The 22,412-nt window shown below is 45.0% G+C and overlaps 1 protein-coding gene across 1 annotated transcript in view; it reads right to left on the bottom strand.

Moving 5' to 3' along the window:
• The window catches only part of GRIN2A (glutamate ionotropic receptor NMDA type subunit 2A), a 167,264-nt gene extending 147,560 nt beyond the window's left edge, over nucleotides 1-19,704 (bottom strand). The window contains exons 1-3 of the mRNA XM_064590311.1: nucleotides 19,635-19,704; nucleotides 18,395-18,537; nucleotides 12,546-13,138 (exon numbers count right to left, since the gene is read on the bottom strand). Of these exons, the coding sequence (XP_064446381.1) occupies nucleotides 12,546-13,138; nucleotides 18,395-18,537; nucleotides 19,635-19,704 (806 nt within the window). The remainder of the gene's footprint in view (nucleotides 1-12,545; nucleotides 13,139-18,394; nucleotides 18,538-19,634) is intronic.
• Nucleotides 19,705-22,412: the final 2,708 nt, after the last annotated feature.

The raw sequence follows: 22,412 nt of genomic DNA on the forward strand, positions 1-22,412 counted from the left end.
TGATTTATAAAATGAAATCCCATGCATCGCATTTCTGTGACAAGTTAACCTGCAAGACACACAAAGGACTCGTGCCCACAATGGGCGGATCTTGGTACCCACTTTGTAGCACTGGAAGACTCCCTAGGGGCTCCTAAAAACACATTTCTAATGTTCTCTTTCCCGGGGCCGCCAGAGGGTCAGAGAAGCAGGTGCTGAAGTCAGAGAGGCAATCTTGGTCCTGGTTCTACCACTAAATGACCCTGGGAAAGTCATTTTTCTCAAAAATCTCAGATTTTTTTTTTCTCACGCAAAAATGGGAACCACAGTACCATGGGTTTCATGGTGCTGTTGTGAGGATAAAATAAGATAATGCTTGTAAATATCCTTTTTTTTTTTATTCATGTGACAGAGAGAGAGAGGGAATATGAGCAGGGGAGAGAGGCGGAGGGAGAGGGAGAAGCAGACTCCTCGCTGAGCCAGGAGCCTGATATGGGGCTCGATCCCAGGACCCTGAGATCATACCCCGAGCTGAAGGCAGACGCTTAACCATCTGAGCCACCCAGGCGCCCCGCTTGTAAATATCCTTAACACAGCATCACGGTCAGAGCCAGGGCCACGTTAGCAACTATCATTACTCACCCACTGACACATGTTTAAGTGTCTACGCTATGCTAGGTAGTGGTGAACACAGATAAAATCGACAAGGTCCCTGGAGTTGTTCATCATCATCATCACCACATTATTATTATTAATCACAAAGGACCTAGAAGGAAAGAGGACAGGTACAGTGGAAGCAACCCATCTAGGTCTGGGAGAAAGGAAAACTGGGTTTTGCATGCCTCTGTCATTAACCAGTCTCCCATCAGTGAAAACTGAACCCTGTGTCTTTCAGGCCCCCAATTTCCTCACCTGTAACAAAGCACAGAGAAGAAATGGACAATTTCGATGTTACAAAACCAGCTGAAAATAATTTGTAACAACTAATAATATATTTTGTGGATTTGAGACATAAAGAAGAAAAATCAAATCAGAACCCTGTATTTTAGGTTCTGTATTTAAGGTTTCGATGATAAAGTGACCTTTTCAGCAGTGACCCTTAACATGTGGCATGGGTTCCATAGGACTCCCCTCTTTGCCATCTATATGACAGATTTGGGGATACTACAAAAAGCTGGACCCCTGCCCCAACACCACCCAGAACAAGTATCTTCTTCCAGCTTTAGAAGAATATCTACAACTTAATCTGAACTGATGGGTGAGAACTCCCCTCGGGTAATTCAGTAAGTTCTTGTCTTGGGGCAAAGTCACTATAGGCACAAACAATTCAAACTCCCATCTGTAAGTTGAACAGAAAATTAGGTTTATGACCCAGGGCTGCCTGGAATGACCACTTAGTCCCTGATGACTGCATCCCAGGCACCCTCAGCTGGAACATTAAAAGCCTGTTTTGTTTTGAGAAAATGTGAGTGAGAGATTAGAGGCCCCTCTCCCATCTTGCGGGGCCTCTGGTCACAGAGAATCACACACCAGCAGTTTTTTTATGTGATTTTACCAGAATGTCTGTCCAGTAATGCAGAAAGCATACAGAATGAGGGAGACCTACGATGTCCAGAGACCTAGTTGTACAGACCCGAGGGTAAAGATCCTTGGAAGCAACATACCAAAATTTCCTGTTATCACTCATTCTCATAGCTCCCAGCCTTAAGGTTCATGAAGTTCTTATTTTGGTGATGATTATAAATGAGGATGATTACAATAAAGTTAATAAAGCAAATATAAGATACTGTGTGATAAAGCAGAATGCTTAAGGAGGCCATGGATGTAATATGAATAAGTGGTCCAGGTGGGCACTAAGTTGAACTGGGCAGGTGTTCTTGACAACACCTAGTTGACCATCTCCAGGTAGGAGGAAGGTTCTGGTACAAGATGGCAGCATAGGAGGCTCCTGAACTCACCTCTTTCCATACACATGTAACTACATATGCAGCAATTGCCTCTGAAAGAAATCCAGAAACTAGGTCTGTGACTCCTATCAAGTGAACAAGAAAATGCCCACATCAGAATGGGTAGGAAAGGCCAGGATGCTCTTGCCATAAATCCTACCACCTGCACAGCAAAATACAGTCAGGATGAGACTCAGGACTCCCAGCTTCTCCCTGAGGAGTGAAGAGTCTGGACCTCAACACCGAGGGCCCCAACCTTTAAGGCTTTCAGATAGGAATGTGGAATTATCATCATGGGTTTTTCATATTTTTCTCAACATTAGCTGAAAATCTATTTTTTGTGACATCTTTCAATTTTTAAATGTTGGGAGTTATTCAACTTTTGAAAACAATAAAAGCATCCTGTGAGGCAAACAAACAAACATAATAGGAAAACACCACAACTTCAGGTCAATTTGCAAACACAGGAAGTAGTATAATGACGTTTAGACCCAAACAAAACTGGATTTGAATTCTAGCTTCATGTTCTATTAGCTGTGTGGCTTTTGTCAAGTTGTTGAACTTCTCTAGTCCTCAAATTTCCTCATCTGTAATATGAGTTGTTATGATTTATAATTTGACCTGCTGGTAGTCTATACGGCATCCATTTTCCTCTTCCTCATTCTTAAGAGAATTCACGTTTGTTGAAACTTCATGCTTCTTGTAAGACTCAATGGGCTTTGGGGGTAACTTACCCCACCCCCAGTTCTTAGAGTAGGTCTGGTTTGGTTTAATGTAATCCTATTTGCCTTTTCAGTGATTGGACTGGCAGTCCAGACTTAAGCCAGCAGTTACATGGCATTTTAAAAATGGCTGTTACTGGCCCAAAGATGGGCACATGACCTAATTTGGCCATGAACAAAGAAGTCATCCCAGGTGTTGCTGACAGCTAACTTAAGGTCACAAAGGAAGAAATCTGATAACAAAGACTTTAATTCCCAAAGAGCAGAGTCAAGAGAGCATAGGGAAAAGAGCCAGAACCTTGATCATACTGCATCTGAAGTCCATCCTGCCTATGGAATTCCAATCAAATAATTCAATTACAAAACTGAATTTAACTGATTATTACCTGAACAAAAACATCCTGATTCATCTGTAAGGACAAGCGACTAGCACATAGGAGGCAGTTAATACACGACAGGTTGTATCATCAGAGTACTTTAAAATTTCCATTATAACACATTTTAAAATATATACGCTTCTATAACATAACTTATGAAACTTGAAATTTCTCTCCCTCCCCCCAACACATAGTGATGTATTAATTAAATTGTTAAAACTTCCTTTTACTAATAGTGATGGAAATATAAAGGAAATGAGTCCATGTCTCAGGAGAGCTGTTCTCCATCACACAGGAAACTGGTGTGTGTATTTGTTCCTTGTGTTTGGACAGGACTTAACCAAATGAAGCAAATCCTCAGGAACTGGCCATGGGGATTTGGAGAAGAGTACACCATGCATCAGCAGATCAGCCAGTTTAGTTCCCAAACTGTGGGCCCTGGATAAAAACGTGGCTGGCCTCCCATGCCTGTGCCAAACTTAGCTAGCGTCACCAACCTAATGGTGACTCCTCCAACCCCGGGATCCAGGACAGGTACTGAGGCACCAGGAGGTTGCACGGGGGTTCAGTCACACCTGCAGGGAGGCAGCCTCTGTGCGGAGGCAAGAGAAGGGGGAACCAGGGCGCCTGGGTGGCTCAGTTGGTTAAGAGAAGGGGGAACCTGCGAAGCAAGGGGACAAAGGCAGAGAATGGGTGGAAAGGCCCGCTCCAGCTGTCCAGCTCCCACTCGGAAGGGATGACAAGGTGGGCTTCTGTCCTCTGTGCAAGGAGGTGCACAGACAGACACTCTTCCAGGAGAACAAACAAAAGACAGCTTGGAAATAAACTGGCCCTTCACACTAGGCCATGTGTACCTCCCTTGCGGTGGAAAGAATTTTTCACTTATTGTTTGTGTGACATCAGATGTTTTCCAGATCATGTGAAGAAGGAAGCAAAAGCAGGAGTTTTTTCCTCCGCCTTCTGGAAGTGTCATCTCCTCAGCTCTGCTGATCCAAAGCTTGGCTTCCCATCTATGGCATGGCTCTAGCCGAGCATGGTACCGGCTTCCTAGGGCTCCAAGACTTCACTGCTCTGATGATCGGCCTGGCACTTCATCACGTGATAAATTTTACTTTCTCCATGTATTGATTAAAACTGCTGGTAGGATTATTAAGTCTCCTCGGGTGCACTAAATCCAGGTATATTAGCAACGGCCATGGATGATAGATCTTTTCCAAGGCCCACCATACCTGCCACAATATCTAGCAGATGGCAGACCCTATACAGACACCCACCAAGCTCCGTAACAGAAGCAGGGGATAGACAGTGTCCATGGGAAAAAAAAGGCAGCTGAAGTTCCCAGCCCAACTCTCTCTCTCCAGGATTCTCCTTTCCCTCAGGGGTTATTTGCCAATGAACCTGACATTCCTCATGGTTTGAGTCCAGTTCCTCTTCTGATTTTTCATTCCCCCCACCCCCGACCTTGGAATGTTACCCAATCCTGGGGCTGTAACCACCACCAATAAGCTCCCAACCTGTGTGTTGCATTTTTCAGTCTGAACTCAGACTCTCCTCTTCAATTGCCTACTTGAGATTTCCATTTGGATGTGCTCCCCTGAGCATGTTCGAAACTGGATGTTCTTCCTGACCTCCTCCTCCCCAAATCTGCTTCTTCTCCAGTTTTGTAAAAGGAACCACCATCTATTCAGCTGTACAAGTGAAAAATTATTGGTTATTTTATCTCTTTTCATACTTCATCTGCTTCATCTGCTTCGTCTTGTTCATTTTACTCCAAACATGCATTAAGCCCACCCACTTCTCTGAATACACAGCTGTTACTCCAACCCAAGTCACCGCCTGCTCTGTCCTGGACTATGCTACGGTCTCCTAACCCCTTAAAACCCTCTGTCCCCAGTATACTCTCTGTCAACAGGCACCAGAGTAATGAAGACGGTGTTTTTCCTTGCTTTATATTTTCACAGAAGGGAGTTGCAGCAAATTATTAGTGTATGTCACCAAATTACCAAGTTTCAAAATGAAGACTCTCCTGGTGTTCAACCCTTGATACATCTTTGTTAGGCATGCTGGTCCCCAAACCCAAAGACTTGCTCCAAGACTGAGGCAAATGTGAACAACAGGCATGCTTTCTGCGCAACCCCGAAACAACCCAAATCACCTTTCCCTAAAGGTAAAGGCAGGGCCAATTTCTGGTCCCTTCAAGTTGCCAGCACTGGGTTTCCACCATTTGTCGAGCTATTCATTGGGTGCCAGTTGGAAATGATTGACTTGCATTGCAGGGTTGGCATACGGTACTTTTGACTTCCGGCCAAAAAAGAGACGTGTTCCAGGAGGGAGGCCACAAACAGAGAGGATGCTGAAGAGAGGCTGTTCACTTAGCTGTCAGGCTGGACGCCCAGGGAGGACCATCCACCTCTCATGGGTCCATCAGGACACAGGCGGGAGCAGATCAAGCTGTGCCTCTGGCCCAGGGAAGGAGGACAATTAACATCTGGGGGGTGCCAACTGCAACCTAGATGCTTGGCTGAGTATATTACATACATGTAAGTGTCACCACGGTTCTCTAGGGTTGCAGTGATCTCTGTTTGCAATCAAGGAAGTGGAGGCTCAAAGAAGTTAAGGAACTTGCCCAAGACAACCCAGATGAGAGGGTGTGAACACAGCACTGTCCAAACCCACATTTCATAAAGTCACACAGCTTGGTGGAATGTACTTTGGGCTCTCAATGTGGCACATGCCCTTGGATCCTCTCATATCTCATTTTGACATATTTCTTGCTGATTTACTTTGAAGGTCAACCTTCTGTGCCCGCCACCCCCCCACCCCCCCCACCCCGCCGAATCCAGAGTCCCAGACTGACAGCACAAGCCCACAGGACGGCTTGGTCTCCTGGGTGCCTGAAGCCACTGCCAGAAATATTTGTTGAGCATACGATGATCCCACAGATAAATATTTGCAAAGAGTTATCACATTCACCCAGGGAAGTTTTAACTCCAGTCAAGCTCTGAGATTTAACTGAGCGGGCTCTTTTATTGGCATTAAAAAAAGAAACCAACAGTGATAATTCTGACTATCAAATAAAACCATGCCAACCTGGGTTAGTGCAGTCTCTTAATGGTTCATTAAGCCATGAACTTTTCCTGTAGTTATTTGAGAAATGAAGATTGAAAAAAGTATCAAGGTAACTTGGATATGAATTAAACTCACATTCACCTTTTTTGTCTTCTTCAGTTTCTTTCACGAGTGTTTTGTAGTTCCTAGAGTATAGATCCTTTACCTCTTTGGTTAGGTTTATTCCGAGGTATCTTATGGTTTTTGGTGCTATTGTAAATGGAATGCAAGTTGGTACAGCCACTTTGGAAAACAGTGTGGAGGTGCCTCAAAAATTTAAAAATAGAGCTACCCTATGACCCAGCAATTGCACTACTGGGTATTTACCCCAAAGACACAGATATAGTGAAAAGAAGGGCCATATGCACCCCAGTGTTCATAGCAGCAATGTCTGCAATAGCCAAACTGTGGAAAGAGCCGAGATGCCCTTCAACAGATGAATGGATAAAGAAGATGTGGTCCATATATACAATGGAATATTACTCAGCCATCAGAAAAGATGAATACCCAACTTTTACATCAACATGGATGGGACTGGAGGAGATTATGCTAAGTGAAATAAGTCAAGCAGAGAAAGTCAATTATCATATGGTTTCACTTATTTGTGGAACATAAGGAATAACATGGAGGACATTAGAAGAAGGAAGGGAAAAATGAGGGGGGCGGAACTGGAGGGAGAGATGAACCATGAGAGACTATGGACCTGAGAAACAAACAGGGTTTTAGAGGGGAGGGGGGAGGGGGGATTGGTTAGCCCAGTGGTGGGTATTAAGGAGGGCACGTACTGCATGGAGCACTGGGTGTTATACGAAAACAATGGATCGTGGATCACTACATCAAAAACCAATGATGTATTGTATGGTGACTAACATAACATAATAAAATTAAAACAAAATAAAACAAAACAACTCACATTCACGTTTATATCTTCCTTCCATTTCCTTTTCTGTCAGGGTAGTAATTTACCATGTTGCTTCTTAATGCAGAAGCCTGACTTCATAAATCAAGAAGTTAATATAAAATATGTAAGTGGTCAAGCCAGGTATCATCAATTAAAGCCAAATAACTTCTCTTCAATCCGAATCCGTAACTCTCCTGGGAGAAGATGTTCCTTTCCCATTCGTTTGTGCTATAGATCTCCTCAAGCACCTCAGTCTTCCCATACACTCCCCTCTCCACGTCCTGCTCCCTTCCCTAAAATGGGAGCCATAGGACAGTCATCATTCCACTGTTGAAAAACGAGGGAGAAGTCTCTTTGTCCCTCCCCTGCCTGTGAACAGCCTGCAGTATAACAAGTATAAATTAAAGAAATAATAATGATGATCATCACCACAATAAGAATAACAAGAAGACAAGAGAGACATGACCACTATTCGTGAAATGTCTACTACACGCCGGGTACAACGGTGTTCTGCATGTAAGATTTCACTTAATTCTGGTACAACAACAAGACTAAAACACACACACACACATACACACATTTAATGTTCTATGTCCCAACAGACCTGCAGGTCTAAAATTTGACAGGAACTGCCCCTGGGTCTACAAGTTTGAACCAAGAGACAGCGTGAGTATTACCGAGTATGACCAGAGCTGCAACACCAGAGGAAGGAATAAAAGCCACCGGGAAGAAGTTTGGGAAAGAGTAGCAGAGCATCGAGTGGTCCTGATCCTAGGCCTCTTCTCCTTAGGGGTTCTGCTTCCCTAGGAGGACATTCCCTTTTCTCCTGTACCTCCAACTGGTGAGATGAGCCTCTACAATGGGATAGTCCACTGACCCGCAGGGCTCAAAGACAACAAGACACATGGCAACACTGGGTCCCCCAATATTCATATGAGGGCTTCCCTGCCTTGCCATCTATGGAGAGTTGGCATCTAGCATACAGAGGGTACTAAAGACCTTTTGAGGGGATGAATAAATGGCAATGTTGTGGACTATGGCATGCAGATACATTGGTCTCACTCACAATCTTATATTTGCAAGTTTTATCATAAGAGTTAACGATTTATAGACTGCTTTCCACATGCCAGGCTCTCGGATAAGATGCAAACAGTTTTCTTGTTCCTGTGTTACATCTCAGGAGGCAGACCTGGAGGAATTAAGGGACTTGCCCAAAGCCTTGGATCTAGAAGAGTTCTGACCCGGGATTCAAACCCAGGCAGGCCAGCTTCAGTGCCAGATGCTTCACTCCGAGGCCACACTGCCTCCCACGGGGCCCGGTCCACCAGCGGCCCGGATGGACTCTTGGGACAGGACTGGACAGAACAGCCTCAGTTCCACACAGGCAGAACAGGTAATGATCTACATCACCATCCCAGGAGTTACCAGCTATATGCCCTGCACTTGGGGAAGGGACAGATGTTTAATAACTTCGCATTAGAAAGGAGGAGGTTACATAACATGGCTGAGCTATTTTTGAACTTTATAAAATGCTGACTGCTCTTTTCAAAGTGCCTTCTGTAAAACCAGGAATATTAAACATAAAGAACATTTTCCCCTTGCCCCCACCTTTTTTTTCCCCTTGAAATCCCAGGGACAGAAACAGGCCCACGTCATCCTCAGCAAGTCGACTTTTCTACCAGGTCCTGCATTGTAAGCAAGAAGTCATGGCTACAGAATCCTAAGTGCACAAGCTCGGGGTAGGAGATTACAAGCCATGTCCCTGGAGACCACAGAGGGACGTGTGTAACTGCTTCCAAGATGGCGCTCAACCAATCCAAGCTGGACGCCCGATCCCCAAAGCAATGTACCATGATACCCACCCACATGAATTCATCTGAGCTTCTTCTGAAACTATGTGCATTCTCCTTACTACATAGTGGGAGTAGTGAGAGCTACTTGGCTACCGGATACTTGGCAGAACCCTGACCTCGAGAGTCCTGGGCTTCCACTGAACGAGCTGCTGGATCCAACTCAGGCTGCAGACACTGAAGATCCCCTACCATTGACAACCTAAATGTCCATCAGGGGGTCATGATTAAACAAACAGTGCAACGCTTATACAACAGAGCACAGAACAGCAACGAAGATGAATATGCTAGAATGCCATGTGTCCTCAACCCATCTTGAACCACAAGGCTGAGGTAAAGGAAATGTGAATGTATCATTTATGGGCATTAAAATGAACTGTGCTTTGGGTCTAAGGTTGCACAGACATCTATACGAGAAGTACAAAACATGCACACAGATTTGGATCCCTACCAAATTCATGGCAGTGTTTTCCCTCCCGAGGACAGGAAGACAAGAAAGTGGGACTTGGGAGAGATCTAATCAGGACTGTGACATCATCAGTAATATTTAATTTCTTTAAAAAAAATTTTTTTTTTTATTTGACAGAAAGACAGCCAGAGAGGGAACACAAGCAGGGAGGGAGAAGCAGGCTTCCCGCGGAGCAGGGAGCCTGATACAGGGCTCGATCCCAGGACCCTGGGATCATGACCTGAGCCGAAGGCAGACGCTTAACAACTGAGCCACCCAGGCGCCCCTCTTTTAAAATTTTTGAAACAAATGTGACACGTTCACTTTCGTTCTCTGTGATGAGTGGTGGGGTGGGTGTTTTATCAGACTCTGTACTATTTTTTTCCCCCTAATATTTTTGGAAAAGTCCCTGTTACCAGAGTTTGTTGTGAGACAAACTTCCTTCTTCTTCATCAGATTGTACATTCTTGGCGAAGTTATATCTTCATTCCTGTCCGTATTCCAGGGGCCAGCACAGGGTCCACTGGATGGAAGGAATGACTGATGGAGGAGAAAATAGTAGCCTTAAGGCTTTTCTGAAAAACTGCCATTTGGGGCTCTCTCCAGTTCCTAGTCCCTTCCTTGCCTGGCAAGCGTCTTCTCTTCCCCGGGTGAATTTAAGAAACATCGGGACAATGGGCAAGTGTGGTAAGGAGCCAATGCTGTTACCATATTCCAGCCTCATACACAGGGCGAGCACTGCCAGCGCCCCACGGATGGAGAGATGTTTCATGAAACACCAGGCGGTGGATGACGGCTTACCCCACTTGATGCATTGCCACTCTGGGGCTGAAACACAATCTACAAAATTGCTGCATTCAAAGCATAACTCCTAGAAATAGCATGATAACATTGCACAGCAGAATTTTTTTTTGTTTAAGGAATGGAATTCAGGGTGGTCACTGGAAGGAGCTCTGCATGTCTTGACAATTATCCTTCTCAAATCCCTTTTCCTGTATATATTATATGTCAATTGCCCTAAAATTGAGTTATGTTTTCACCAAAATTATACATTTGTGAATATTCCAGCTGTAGAGCACTTCTTATGGGAAGGAAGCATTCATTAGCCCAGCCCTTGTCACTGGGCTGATAGCAATCCTGTCTCTATAAGAGGTTTCCATGCCTCATACTGATTCATCGGAGTTCCTTCCTGTTATTTAGACAATTATTTAAAATGCTGAAAATGGCAGTTCAGAAAGAGGATCCCTAAGGAGGGAATGAGGAGAGGGGAAGGGAAAATTGCAAAGGACCACGATTTCTTAATTCAAGAGTTCATTTTTCAGGTGTATACCGATTTTAAAGAGGTATAATCCTTCTACACCATCACACACACACACACACACACACACACACACACACGCACACGTCTCCAGACTCAGCTCAGAGATAATCCCTGAACTGTAGCAGATTCAAAGTCCTAAACCTTCCAGAGACATTTGAGAGTGACGTGTTACTCTGCTGATAATAAACCCAACCTAGTCTGCTGACTGTAAGTTCTGATGACCAAAACCACTTCACTGGTCATTTTGACAGTCATTCAATAATCACTGGGAGCCAGGCACTGTGCTACTCTCCAAGCATCACCTCATTTAATACTGAGGTCAATCCACAAAACATTGGGTCTCTGTGCACGATCCCCAGACCAGCAATATCAGCATCACCCAGGAACCTGCTGGAATTACAAGTTCTGGGGGCCTGCCCCCGGGGCGACTGGATTACAGACTCTTGAGTGTGAAACCCAGCCACCTGTGGTTTAACAAATCACCCTCCAGGTGATTCTGATGCATGTTCAAGTTTGCGCAGTGCCACCTAGAGAGAGTAATGCTATTATCATCACTCTACAGTAAACCACCAAGGCCTAGAAAGGTAAAGTGATGGGCCAAGGCCTACAGGAAGTGGACAAGACAAGATCTGAACCCTGACAAATCTACCTTCGGAGCCCCGTCCCTTCATCACAGAGCTATGCTGCTCGTTATCTGAGAAAGGAGCATGGATTCAATCACCAAACATCAGGCAAAAGCATGCAAAGTGGGTGCAGGAGTGATCATTCTATATGTCAACAGCTGAGCCACAATGATGAGCCATAAAGAACAATAACATTTCTCAGAAACATAAAACTTAAATGCCCACCAAGATGGGAGTAGTTAAATACATTAGGATACATCCATACGATGGACTATAATGCCGCTTTAAAAGTGGTATTTGCCAAGATTTCCAATGATCTACAAAAACAGGACAAAAGAAGGGAAGAAATTCAGATACACATTCAAACAGAGGATGGAAGCCCCAGCGTGGGCAGTCTTCCCAAAGTGTAACATGTTGGTGAGGATGTGGGAAATCTAGTGACCTCACAAGTGGCTTGTGTGAATACAAACTGGGATAGTTCCTTGGTAGGACAATTTGGCAACAGATGCTTCAATTTTTAAATGCACGTGCTCTGTGACCCCAAACTTCTACTTCTTAGAATCCACCCTGGAGAAACACGGGCTCTGTGTGCACAAAGAGACATGTGGGATGATGATCACTGCAGCTTCATTCCTAATGGGAGAAAATCTGAAACAACCTAGATTTCTATCATTATGGAGACTGGATAAATAAATCATGGTACATCCCTATTGAGAAATGCAATGCGTAGGTTGCAACACACATACACACACACACACCTATGTATATCTACACATACATACATATCTACATTCCTTCCTACATAAGTCTGTGTATATGTATGTATACATACATATACACATCTGTGTACATACATCCATACATGTGTATATTATCTGCATATAAAATCCATATATATCCGTATATATATACACACAGGCACACTTGAGATATAGCTATAGATAGAATATGGATAGAGAAATACATAGCTGGATACATAGACAGGTCTCGAGAGTAGGTTTCCAAGGTATATCACTGAGTAAAAAAAAAAGTTGCAGAAAACAAAGTATGATGTAAGTTATAAACGAAAGAGGAGTCCAGGGGAAGAGAGGAGAGGAGAGTCAATCAGAGAAAATCCCATAAGCACACACACAACATTCTCTACTTGCAGGGCACGTTTTCAGCAGGGAGTATGTATGTATTGCTCTGAGTTTTCGAACAACCAACCAAACAACCAAACAAAGAAAACTCTGGTCCCATTTTGGGAGACAAGCAAAGATTGCCCTCTTACTGGTGCAGAGTGTGAGGGGGGGCCTCCAGCTTCTCCGTCTGCCCATAGCAGCTGGCCTTGGCCTCGGGGATGTAGGAGAACTTCTCCAACATGGAATATGCAGCAGTGGTGAGGATGCCCAGGCCATCCCTCACCCTTTCCTCCAGGCTGTAGTCCCAGTCGTCGTAGGAGACTGAAATGAGTCCTGATGGAAACTCCTTTGGGATGAGCTCTGTGTTCCCAGAAACCAAGCTGGGGATGATCCAGAAGAAATCATAGCCAGTGAGGCCCAGGGAGCGGGCCTCACTCAGGATGAGGACAGCCTCATCTTTGGAACAGTAGAGCAGGATGACGGAAGAGTGGATCTTCTTTAACTGGACCTGCGTCTTTGCATCCTCAAAGGAAGTGTCCAAGGTGATCACGTTCTGCATGTCCCAGCCCACAAAGCTGTTGTCCACGGTGGTCTTGATGAAGCTGATGAAGTCTCTGTACCCAGGGAAGATGGTGGTCACCAGGGAGAAGACGTGCCAGTCATAATCCTGCATGATCTTCAGCATGACCGTGGCTTGTTGCTGGATGGACGCTCCAAACTGGAAGAAGGTTGACGTCGGATCCTGCCAACAGGTGTAAAAAAAAAAAAAAAAAAAAAAAAAAAATCAAAACAGAGGATGAGGTAGAAGGCGGTTTACATATAACCATCTGTCTTTACAGGCTTAAAAAATGCCTTCTTAGAAGGGAGGGCAAATACATCACACACCTATTCATTCAAGAACATTCCTGAGCACCTACTATATGCCACACTCTGGAACAGACACTGGAAATACAGAGAGGAGAGAGACCCTGAACTTGGAGCCCACAGCCTGGCACATGAAGGAGATCTATTATTTCTGCTTCTGGCTTATCCCATTTCCCCCCTGCCCTTTGGGGCCCATATGGTTTCAACACAATGAACTCTATCTGGCCCCAGGCTCAGAACTGGAAAATGAAGCCAACAGAGACAACATCAGGACACAGAGACACAGTCCTGATGATGCACTTGAAGCACCTGGAGTCTGCTGTACCTGAAGCCATCTACTCTGGACCTGCTGGTTATGTAAGCCAACAGGTTCCCATGATCGCTTGAGTTAGTCTGAAAAGGATTTCTGTCACTCGGACTCTAGACTCCTGTATAATATAAACTATAATAAATGCTAACTGGACATTCTATCTGAATGTTTATCTGAATCAGCAAATATTTGTTGAACCCCTAACTACACAGCAACACCATTTTAGGACTTGGAGAAACAATGATAAACAAGACAGACACAGACATGGTCTCTGCCTCCGTAGATCTGGTGGGAATTTGAGGAAGAGCAATTTGCAGGGACTAGAGGCTGAGAGAAGTATAAGGGGATGCTGAAGGAGTGTCCGGGTGAGGAAGAAGGGAGACGGGTGGACATTATCCTCAGAGGAGTCCTGCAGATACATCTAGACTATTCTAGGAGCCGGAGATAAATGTATTATGGCTCATGAAGTAGGGGGGATGAGATGATGGCGAAGAGCTTGGCAGGAACCCCATCATGTGTGGCCTCAGGCATATGTTCAGAGGCTTAGAACTTATTCAAGCATAAGGGGGAGCCGCTGAATGCTCTTACTCTTGAAAGTGACATGACAACTTGTGTTGGGTTAAAGGGCCTCTAATAGTTGTTGTTTTTTTAAAGAGTTTATTTATTTGAGAGAGAGTGGGAGAGAGAGAGAGAACACAAGCAGGGAGGAGGGGCAGATGGAGAGGGAGAAGCAGACCTCCTAGCTGAGCAGGGAGTCTAACGTAGGGCTCGATCCCAGAGCCCTGAGATCATGACCTGAGCCGAAGGCAGATGCTTAACTGACTGAGTCACCCAGGTGCCCCAAGGGCCTCTAATAGTTCTAACACCCCCCCTTAGTCACAATCTGATCATGAGAACAAACTTCCATTCCGAAAAGGCAGGCAGTGCATACAGCTGTACCATTTACAAACTACCTTCACACCCCTTAACTCATAAAATCCCCATGATGATCCTACAAAGGTGGTGGTGTTGGTGGGGGGGAAATGAGGCTCGAGATGAACTCAGGCTCTGGTTCCGTGGCCAGCCCCCTTTCCAAAACACAGCCCCAACTTTCTTGGGATCATTGAAGATCTGCAGATAGCAGGTGCTTAAACCATGCTGCTGACTGATAGGCAAGGTGCAAAAATGCCAGCTAAAGAGAAGGTGTGCCTGTGTGTTAGAGCAAAACACAATTTGACAAGTGCTGAGTTATGGTTTTCTTTCCCTGGAAACTAAAAGAATTCTCCAGAAGTCCTTATAGTGCAGCCATGCTTTCATTTTGCATTCTGTAGTTACCATATGCATTCACCTCAATAGTAGGAATACAGAGGTTCCATTGTGTGTGTGTGTGTGTGTGTGTATTAAGGGTGGACGATCAATTCCATTTGTCTTTCAAAACAACACTTTGTAGCTGTGCATGCCAACCCTTTCAAGAAGTCTGCCAAGTTTTGCCTGTGGGTGCTCAGTGAATAGAAAGTTTCATCTGAGTGGGCCAAAAGTTGTAGTTCTTCGAAATACTTCCCTTTTCTGAAATGCATGGGTTTGGGGGATAATTCAAGTGCAGTACGACCTGAAGGCAGAGAGGGAACAAAAAAATGGGAATAAATGCCTCTGGGTTTCTTCCAACAATACAGTTTTATGAATTTTACCTAATTAAATCAATTAAAGTGGGTAACAGATTTAAAGACTTTGGATAATTATCTTTTTCCCTACAATAGCTTTTGGAGAAATCCAATATTCTTGGATTGATTAATCATTTTAAATCATGCCTCAACAAGACTATGAATGGCTCAAGGGCAGAGAGATTGCTGTCTTCATCTCTCTGTCCCCAGAACTAGGCAGAAGGCTTGGAACATGACACATCAGGAAATGCAGGGGGAGGGAACGCATGAGTAAATGAATGTGTGAATGAAGTCTAAGAGGAATGTCCTTGGCTTAAACATAAAGCAAAACAGAAGAATTCAGTGTCTGAGATTGTACTTTTTTTTATGGCTCTTGAATGTCATGTCCAGAAAATAAAATCTTTCAACATCACCAACCTACCACTCCTCCATCCAATGTCTGAAATAGAGAGAGAGTGACCTTTCTTGATCAGAAAAGGAATATAGAGGGCCTCTAAGCCTCAACAGCTGTGCATGCAACCTCATTAAATACCAAAAACAGCGACAACATAACGAACCCACCAATGGACGAAGGCACAGAAGTCAAATTTCAAGGCAGTTATACCCAACAACCTTATGCACTGCCAGGTGTTTCTTGGGATGGGACTGAGAAGCTCCAAGCTTAATTACCAAGGAAATGTAATAATTCCCATGGAGCAAAGATGCCTCCAAGGAAGCTGCTGACCAGAGTCACATTATGACTGCAAAAGGCAAAGGGATCAGCATCTTTTTGCACTGAGCACACAAGGAATGGAGAAAGATCTCAGGAGGGCAGATGCTAAGGGCACGGTCGGAACCCAATAAAAAGGATCTCTGAGATGATCCATATGTACACACTTCCTAGGGATAATCGGAATTAGTGGAGAGGTGCTAGCTGGGGGCGGCGGGGGAGGTGTCTGGGATGCTCCCGCACCCCTGCTCCACATGCTATGAGCCAGATGTTACTGTATTCACGAGCGGCTTTGTGCATAGAGCAGAGCAGCAAGCAAGTGCAGGCTTATCTAACTCTCCATGTGGGGAGGAGGGCATGGATGCATTGTGAACTTCGTGAAAGAGAAGATAATTATAGGGACGGCAGTTCATTAGCCAAGAGCTCGCTTGGCACAGCCGTCTGTGTAAAAATATGTGCAAGCTCTTTGCCTGTGCCATTCCCACTCCCCGGTCTTGTGGTGCTTTAGTCCAGGCCGAATCTCTTCTATTACTCTCTTCTGATCCCCATTAGGGTCTTCTCCCCAGGATGGACAACAGTGTAACTTCTGGGGTCATGCTGTCCAGGTACCAATCCTAACTGGGTGACCTTGGGAAAAAAATCACTTCACGTTCCCAAGACTCAGTTTCCACATCTGTACAATGGGTATGGCAATGTCAATAATTATACTAGTTAACATGCCTATGAGAGTTGTGTGGCTCAACGCTTTCAGTGTAGTATCTCATTTAATCCTACCCCCAACCACCTTCCTAAATGGGTGCTAGCATGATCCCTGTCATACAAATGAAGAAACAGACTCAAAGGCAGAGTGACTCTTCCAGGGTCATAAAGACAGGGAATCAGGTTTGCCTGCCTTCGAGATTCCAAGCTTTTCAGTCCTGCACTATACTGTTGGTGATGATCGCACTTTCTTGTTGAGCTGGAAGGATTCAATGACCTCCTTGTAGAAAAGCATCTGGGGCAGTATCCATCAAATATCAAGTACTCAACAAATCGACATCACTGTTATTTTCCCCGTGGGTCAGGGGTAATTCCCACTCTGGACTTGAGCATCCCAACAATTCAGCCATGTCATGACTGCCTGATGGAAGTTCCTGGTTGAACACTGCTTTAACCATGCCACTCCTCTCCTCTATGGTCATCAATGGCTCCCCTAGACAATCACCTTAAGTAGAGACTCTCCAGCCTACCCCTTTATGCACACCAGTCACTTTATAGTTGAAACACTGTGGGCTCTGGGGTCTCTCGGACTTGAGTTCAAGTTGTGGCTCTGCAAGAACTAACCACGTGACCGTGGTTAAATTCTGAAACTTTCTGCATCTGAGTTTCTTTGCCTATAAAGTGGGCATAATAAGCACCATCCCAGGGTGGGAGGAGCCAGGAAGAGCTGAAGTAGGATGACAGGCTCATCTATTATCTATGCCTGACTCCCAACAGTCCAGGGACGTCTCTCCATGTCCTTCAGTCCTCTCGACAACATGGACAGAGCCAGAAGCCCAAGGGGATCCTGATCCTAGTTCAGAAACCGGTATGTCCAGATCTCCTGACATGCCAGCATCACACTGCCCCTCCGCTCCGCAAACCAGCCCACTCACTCTGAGCCCAAGGAGGCCACACGAAGAGAAGGAACTGTCTTTCTTCCCAGTGATGAATCATGCTTTGGAGAGAAACCATCTCTCATGTCCTTCATGGACCTCCCACAGTTACCCTGCACCACTATCATTTCCACTGGCATCTGAAACTTCCAAACCCATTACGGACCCAAGGCTCTGTCTACCTTACGGAGGGATGGAAGTGAGAAGGTATTTGCAAAACGTAACTGCCCAGCGAGACAGTGAAGAGGCTCATGTTTAGCCCTGGATTTTTCAAAGATATTTTTACGGACTGGCAGGAGGTGATGGAGGAATTTGGCCACACTCCCAGGGCCTGGCATCTGATATGCCACATGGCCCTCTTTTCAAGGCCCTGAACATTCTTCCCGCTTCCTACCTGAGTAGCAGAGGCTGTTTCTCCTGCACTCACCACCTCCTGCCATCCCTCAGCCTGTCCTTTTCAGATTCTATAGAGCAGTCTCTGACCACCTCTGGCACTGGCTTCCTCGGCAGTGTGCAGCCGGGGGAGAGGAACAGATTTCAGACACCCACTTGGGTTCTGAAGCAAGAGCAGTTCTCTCCCCAGGCTCACTGCTCTGCTGAAGACAGAACAAACTGTTTTAAACACAGAGTGAGGGAGGCAGGGGCTATGGGATTCTGGGTGTCTTCTCTCCACTCTGCATTTTGGCCCCATCTTAAACCGAGGTCTCATTAGATGAGAGTTCCTGATCTCATGTTCTAGAATGTTCCAGAGCTTGCTGAGCACTCAGGGTGAGACCTGACCCCGGTGGGTATCAAGGCATGATGTTTAATAGAGTCTAATACCAACTTTCATTTCATTTACCCATTCACAAAGGCTATAACGGACACTCATACCCATCAGCTCTTCGATTCTAACTACCCAAGGGATGAGGTATCGCAAGTGGCTATAACCCTCACGGATGGCATTTCTCATAAAGTCACAGGAAAAGAGGTTAAGTGATTTCCCTAAAATCCACAAGGCCCCATGCTGACAACAACTTTATTACAAGATGCAAGATGTCATCTAATGTTCCCTCGTGCACACTGGTGGCTCTCATTTCTGGCTGCAGAGGAGAATCACTTGAGGGTTTAAAAAAAAAAAAAAAGCCACTGCTTGTGCCCCATGCCAGTGAATTTCTGTGATCTGAGTACCTGGGCTCCAATGCTGATTTATTCATTTTTCTCAGTCTCTTCTCAACAGCAGCATAAGTATTATTCAAGTTAGTATTGTCAGAGTGTAGCACAATGTCTGACATACAGCAGGGGCTCAATATATATTTGGTGAGGAAATAAATGAGCAGGAAGATCCTCCCTAGGAAGCATTGAGAGAACTGGTCACTGTTGTCAACCCTGCACCCATTTCCATAGCTTATTTTCCTTCTGCCTGCCTGGGTGGGTACCAAAAAAAAGATAATGATGCAGGTGACCCAGCAAAAATCGAGAGGGATTCCTTGGGATTTTTCTTTCTCTTGTGGGAGGACTGTCCTGGTGAGACTTGGTGTTTCTGCCACTCTTATTGTGTGATAACTGAGCTTTTAAATATATTTTATTTCTGCTTCCATGGATGAGAGGAAAACTAAAGGCACCAAACTTGATAAGCCTGAGAATTTAGAAGAATAGCATTCTCACATACATATAAGCTAACTCTGTCCCAGTGAAGGATCTCTATCTCATCATCAGCCATTCTCCTCCTCCTCCTCCATCACCACCATCATCATCATCCACCATCATATCATCTACCACCATCATCATCCACAACCATCATTATCTATCATCACCACCATCATCATCATCCACCACCACCATCTACCATCATCGTTCACCATCACCATCATCATAATCATTATCATTATCCACCACCCTCATCATCATCCACCATCACCATCATCACCTACCATCATTCATCATCTACCATCATCATCATCATCCACCATCACCATCATCATCATCATTATCCACCACCACCATCATCCACTAACACCATCATCGCCTACCATCATTCATCATCTACCATCATCATCACACACCATCACCACCACTATCATCATATCATTATCCACCACCATCATCATCATCCCCATCATATCCATCTTCCTCCTTCTCCTCCTCATCACCCACCACTGTCATCATCATTGTCATCCACCATCATTGTTCATCATCATATCCTTCTATCCATTTCCCTTTCCCTTCTCATCAGAATTACCATCACCATCACCATGGTCATCATCACAGCTAATGTGGAGCAAGAGGTCTTATTATCATCCTTGTACTACAGATTTTATAACTCCAGTTCAGAGAAGGTAACTTGCCTAACACACATAGCTGGTACATGGCAGGGTCAGGATTCAAGATCAGGTAATCTGAATCTAGAATCTGGATGCTTAGGTCCTGGAAAACACTGATACCAGGTGTGCAGAACAGGAAACAAAAGTGTGTGTGTGTGTGTGTGTGTGTGTGATGAATAAACACCACTCAATCATTCTTCAGGCATCCAACTAGAAAAGAAAATGTCCAGAAATAGCAAAGTAATGTCAGTGATCTCACATCAACTGGCAATCAGTTGATGCAGAAGACTGGGGCTAACAGGGGAAATTGTACCCAGGTGTCATTTCCCAAAAACACATCAGCTCCATCATCCACAAACACAAAAATTTCACTCTAGGCAGCCTCCATTTACTGGACTATTTTATGATTTATGTTCTATCACTCATTTTTCTCCTTTCAGGATAGGAGGGATCTCTTCCCACATTTTCTACTGCACTTAACCGCCACTCAAGCTGAGGGGCATCCATTATTTCTTCATTGTCCCAGAGGATTATTTCTTTTTTCTTTCCCTGTTGGACCTGCCCATGTTCCAGACCCTTGGAAGTTCTCTCTCAAACAAGAGCGAGAACCTCCTCTATGGAGTCCCTACCCAAGTCTTGTCCCTCTCCCACCCACCTTCCACACTGCTGCTCCAGTTACTTTTTTTAAAGTTCAAACTGGAGCATGATGTCCTCCTTCTTAAATTTTTTTTCAGCAGCTCTCACAACCTTCAGGATAAAGTAAAAACACACACCAGCCCCAGCACAGTCTGCACTAACGTGTTTGGGACTCAGCATCATCTCGGTACCTGAGAGAGGTCAGGTACTCCACAAACATGTGACAAAGCAAATTGTTGAGTGAGCTAATGAAGCAAAGTAAGGTGTGCTTGGGGGAGAAAACCAAAGGAAGTCTTCATATTTTACCCCTGTCCATCATTTTCCAAAAGCACATCAGCTCCCTCACCCACAAACACAGAATTTCACTCTAAGCAACCTCCACTCATTGGACCACTTCATGATGTACGTTCTGTCCCCCCATTTTGCTTCTCCCATGAGCCAATCCACCATCATCCTTCTAAAATAACCAAAACCACCTTTCTCTGCTCTCTCCTCCTCTCTTCAAATGAGATGTTTAACCTTAAGTATCTGGTGACTAGAGGGTTCCCAGCTGGTAGGTTCCCAAAAATGAGGGTGGCTGCCATGCTCTGAGTTGGAGACCAGGAGAGGCACTCCAGTCTTAACTCAGAGTCTGTGTACTAGGCTCTCAGACTAGGGTGGAGGAGATGGAGATCATGTAAAATAATTTCTGAGAGAAGCTCTATGGTTGAGGATGGAGCAAGGAACAAGTCCTCTTAGAATGACCAAACCTTCAACTCATCCTAGCCTGGGCTTCCAATGCAGTGCCTTACTGGCTGCATGTGACTATTTAAACTTAATTTCAAAGTATTAAATAAAATTAATGATTTGGCTTCGCAGGCACACTAGCCACATCTCAAAAGCCAGCAGTCTTTAAACTTTAAAGCTGATGCTCTCCCACCCCCACCAGCCCCATACCTAAAGATGCCAACTGAGTGGGTCTGGGATAGGGTCCAGGATTTTTAAAATTCCCTGGGTGAATGTAATGTGCAGCCAGGGTTGAAAACGCTAACCTAAGTCTTCAGTATCCAACCCTGTAGCTGTGCTCCCCTGGGCGGATTTCTCATACCCTCAGATTTCCAGGCTCCAGTCCACCCTCACTGAACCAGAGTCTTTGTTTATGAGTTCTAGAATATGTATGTTCTCCAGAATATGCTGATGTTCAGCAAGACTTGGTAGTGCTAAGTCCAATTTCTCTCTCTTCTAGGTGAGGAAACGAAGACTTCAAAATCTTGAATGAAATCCTCCAAATTTCACATAAATCAGTGGGGACCATAGGAACAGACACAAGGTCTCTCACCCCTAATTCAGTGCTATCTTAATGTGTCATGATGCCATTGAGAGTGAAGTGTTTTCTACACAGAGAAACCACAAGCAACGGGGGTTGTGTGGGAGGAACATGGGCTTTGCTGGCAGCCTTAGCATGATCTGCTTCTTCCTGCAAGGAAGTTATTTGACCTAAGCCTCGGTTTCCCCATCTGAAAGACAGAAATGACAATAGCAGGCACCACCTTGGAGGGTTGCTGTGCATACTTTGAGAGATGAGGCACATAGAGCCCTTGGCATGTTGCAAGAGCTCGGTCAAGTTGGGGTGGCGATGACAGTGGTGAAGAATGGTAGCCTTGACCATCAAGCCCCAGCTCCCATGTCCATCATGGACTCCTTAGTATTCCCACTTCTTTTTTTTTTTTAAAGATTTTATTTATTTATTTGAGAGAGAGAGAATGAGAGACAGAGAGCACGAGAGGGAAGAGGGCAGAGGGAGAAGCAGACCCCCCGCCAAGCAGGGAGCCCGATGCGGGACTCGATCCCGGGACTCCAGGATCATGACCTGAGCCGAAGGCAGTCGCCTAACCAACTGAGCCACCCAGGCGCCCCAGTATTCCCACTTCTGAATTCCCA

The sequence above is a fragment of the Mirounga angustirostris genome, unplaced genomic scaffold (assembly GCF_029215605.1).
Source record: "Mirounga angustirostris isolate CCGP_5_RB_7025 unplaced genomic scaffold, mMirAng1.0.hap1 SCAF_5, whole genome shotgun sequence".
NCBI lineage: Eukaryota > Metazoa > Chordata > Mammalia > Carnivora > Phocidae > Mirounga > Mirounga angustirostris.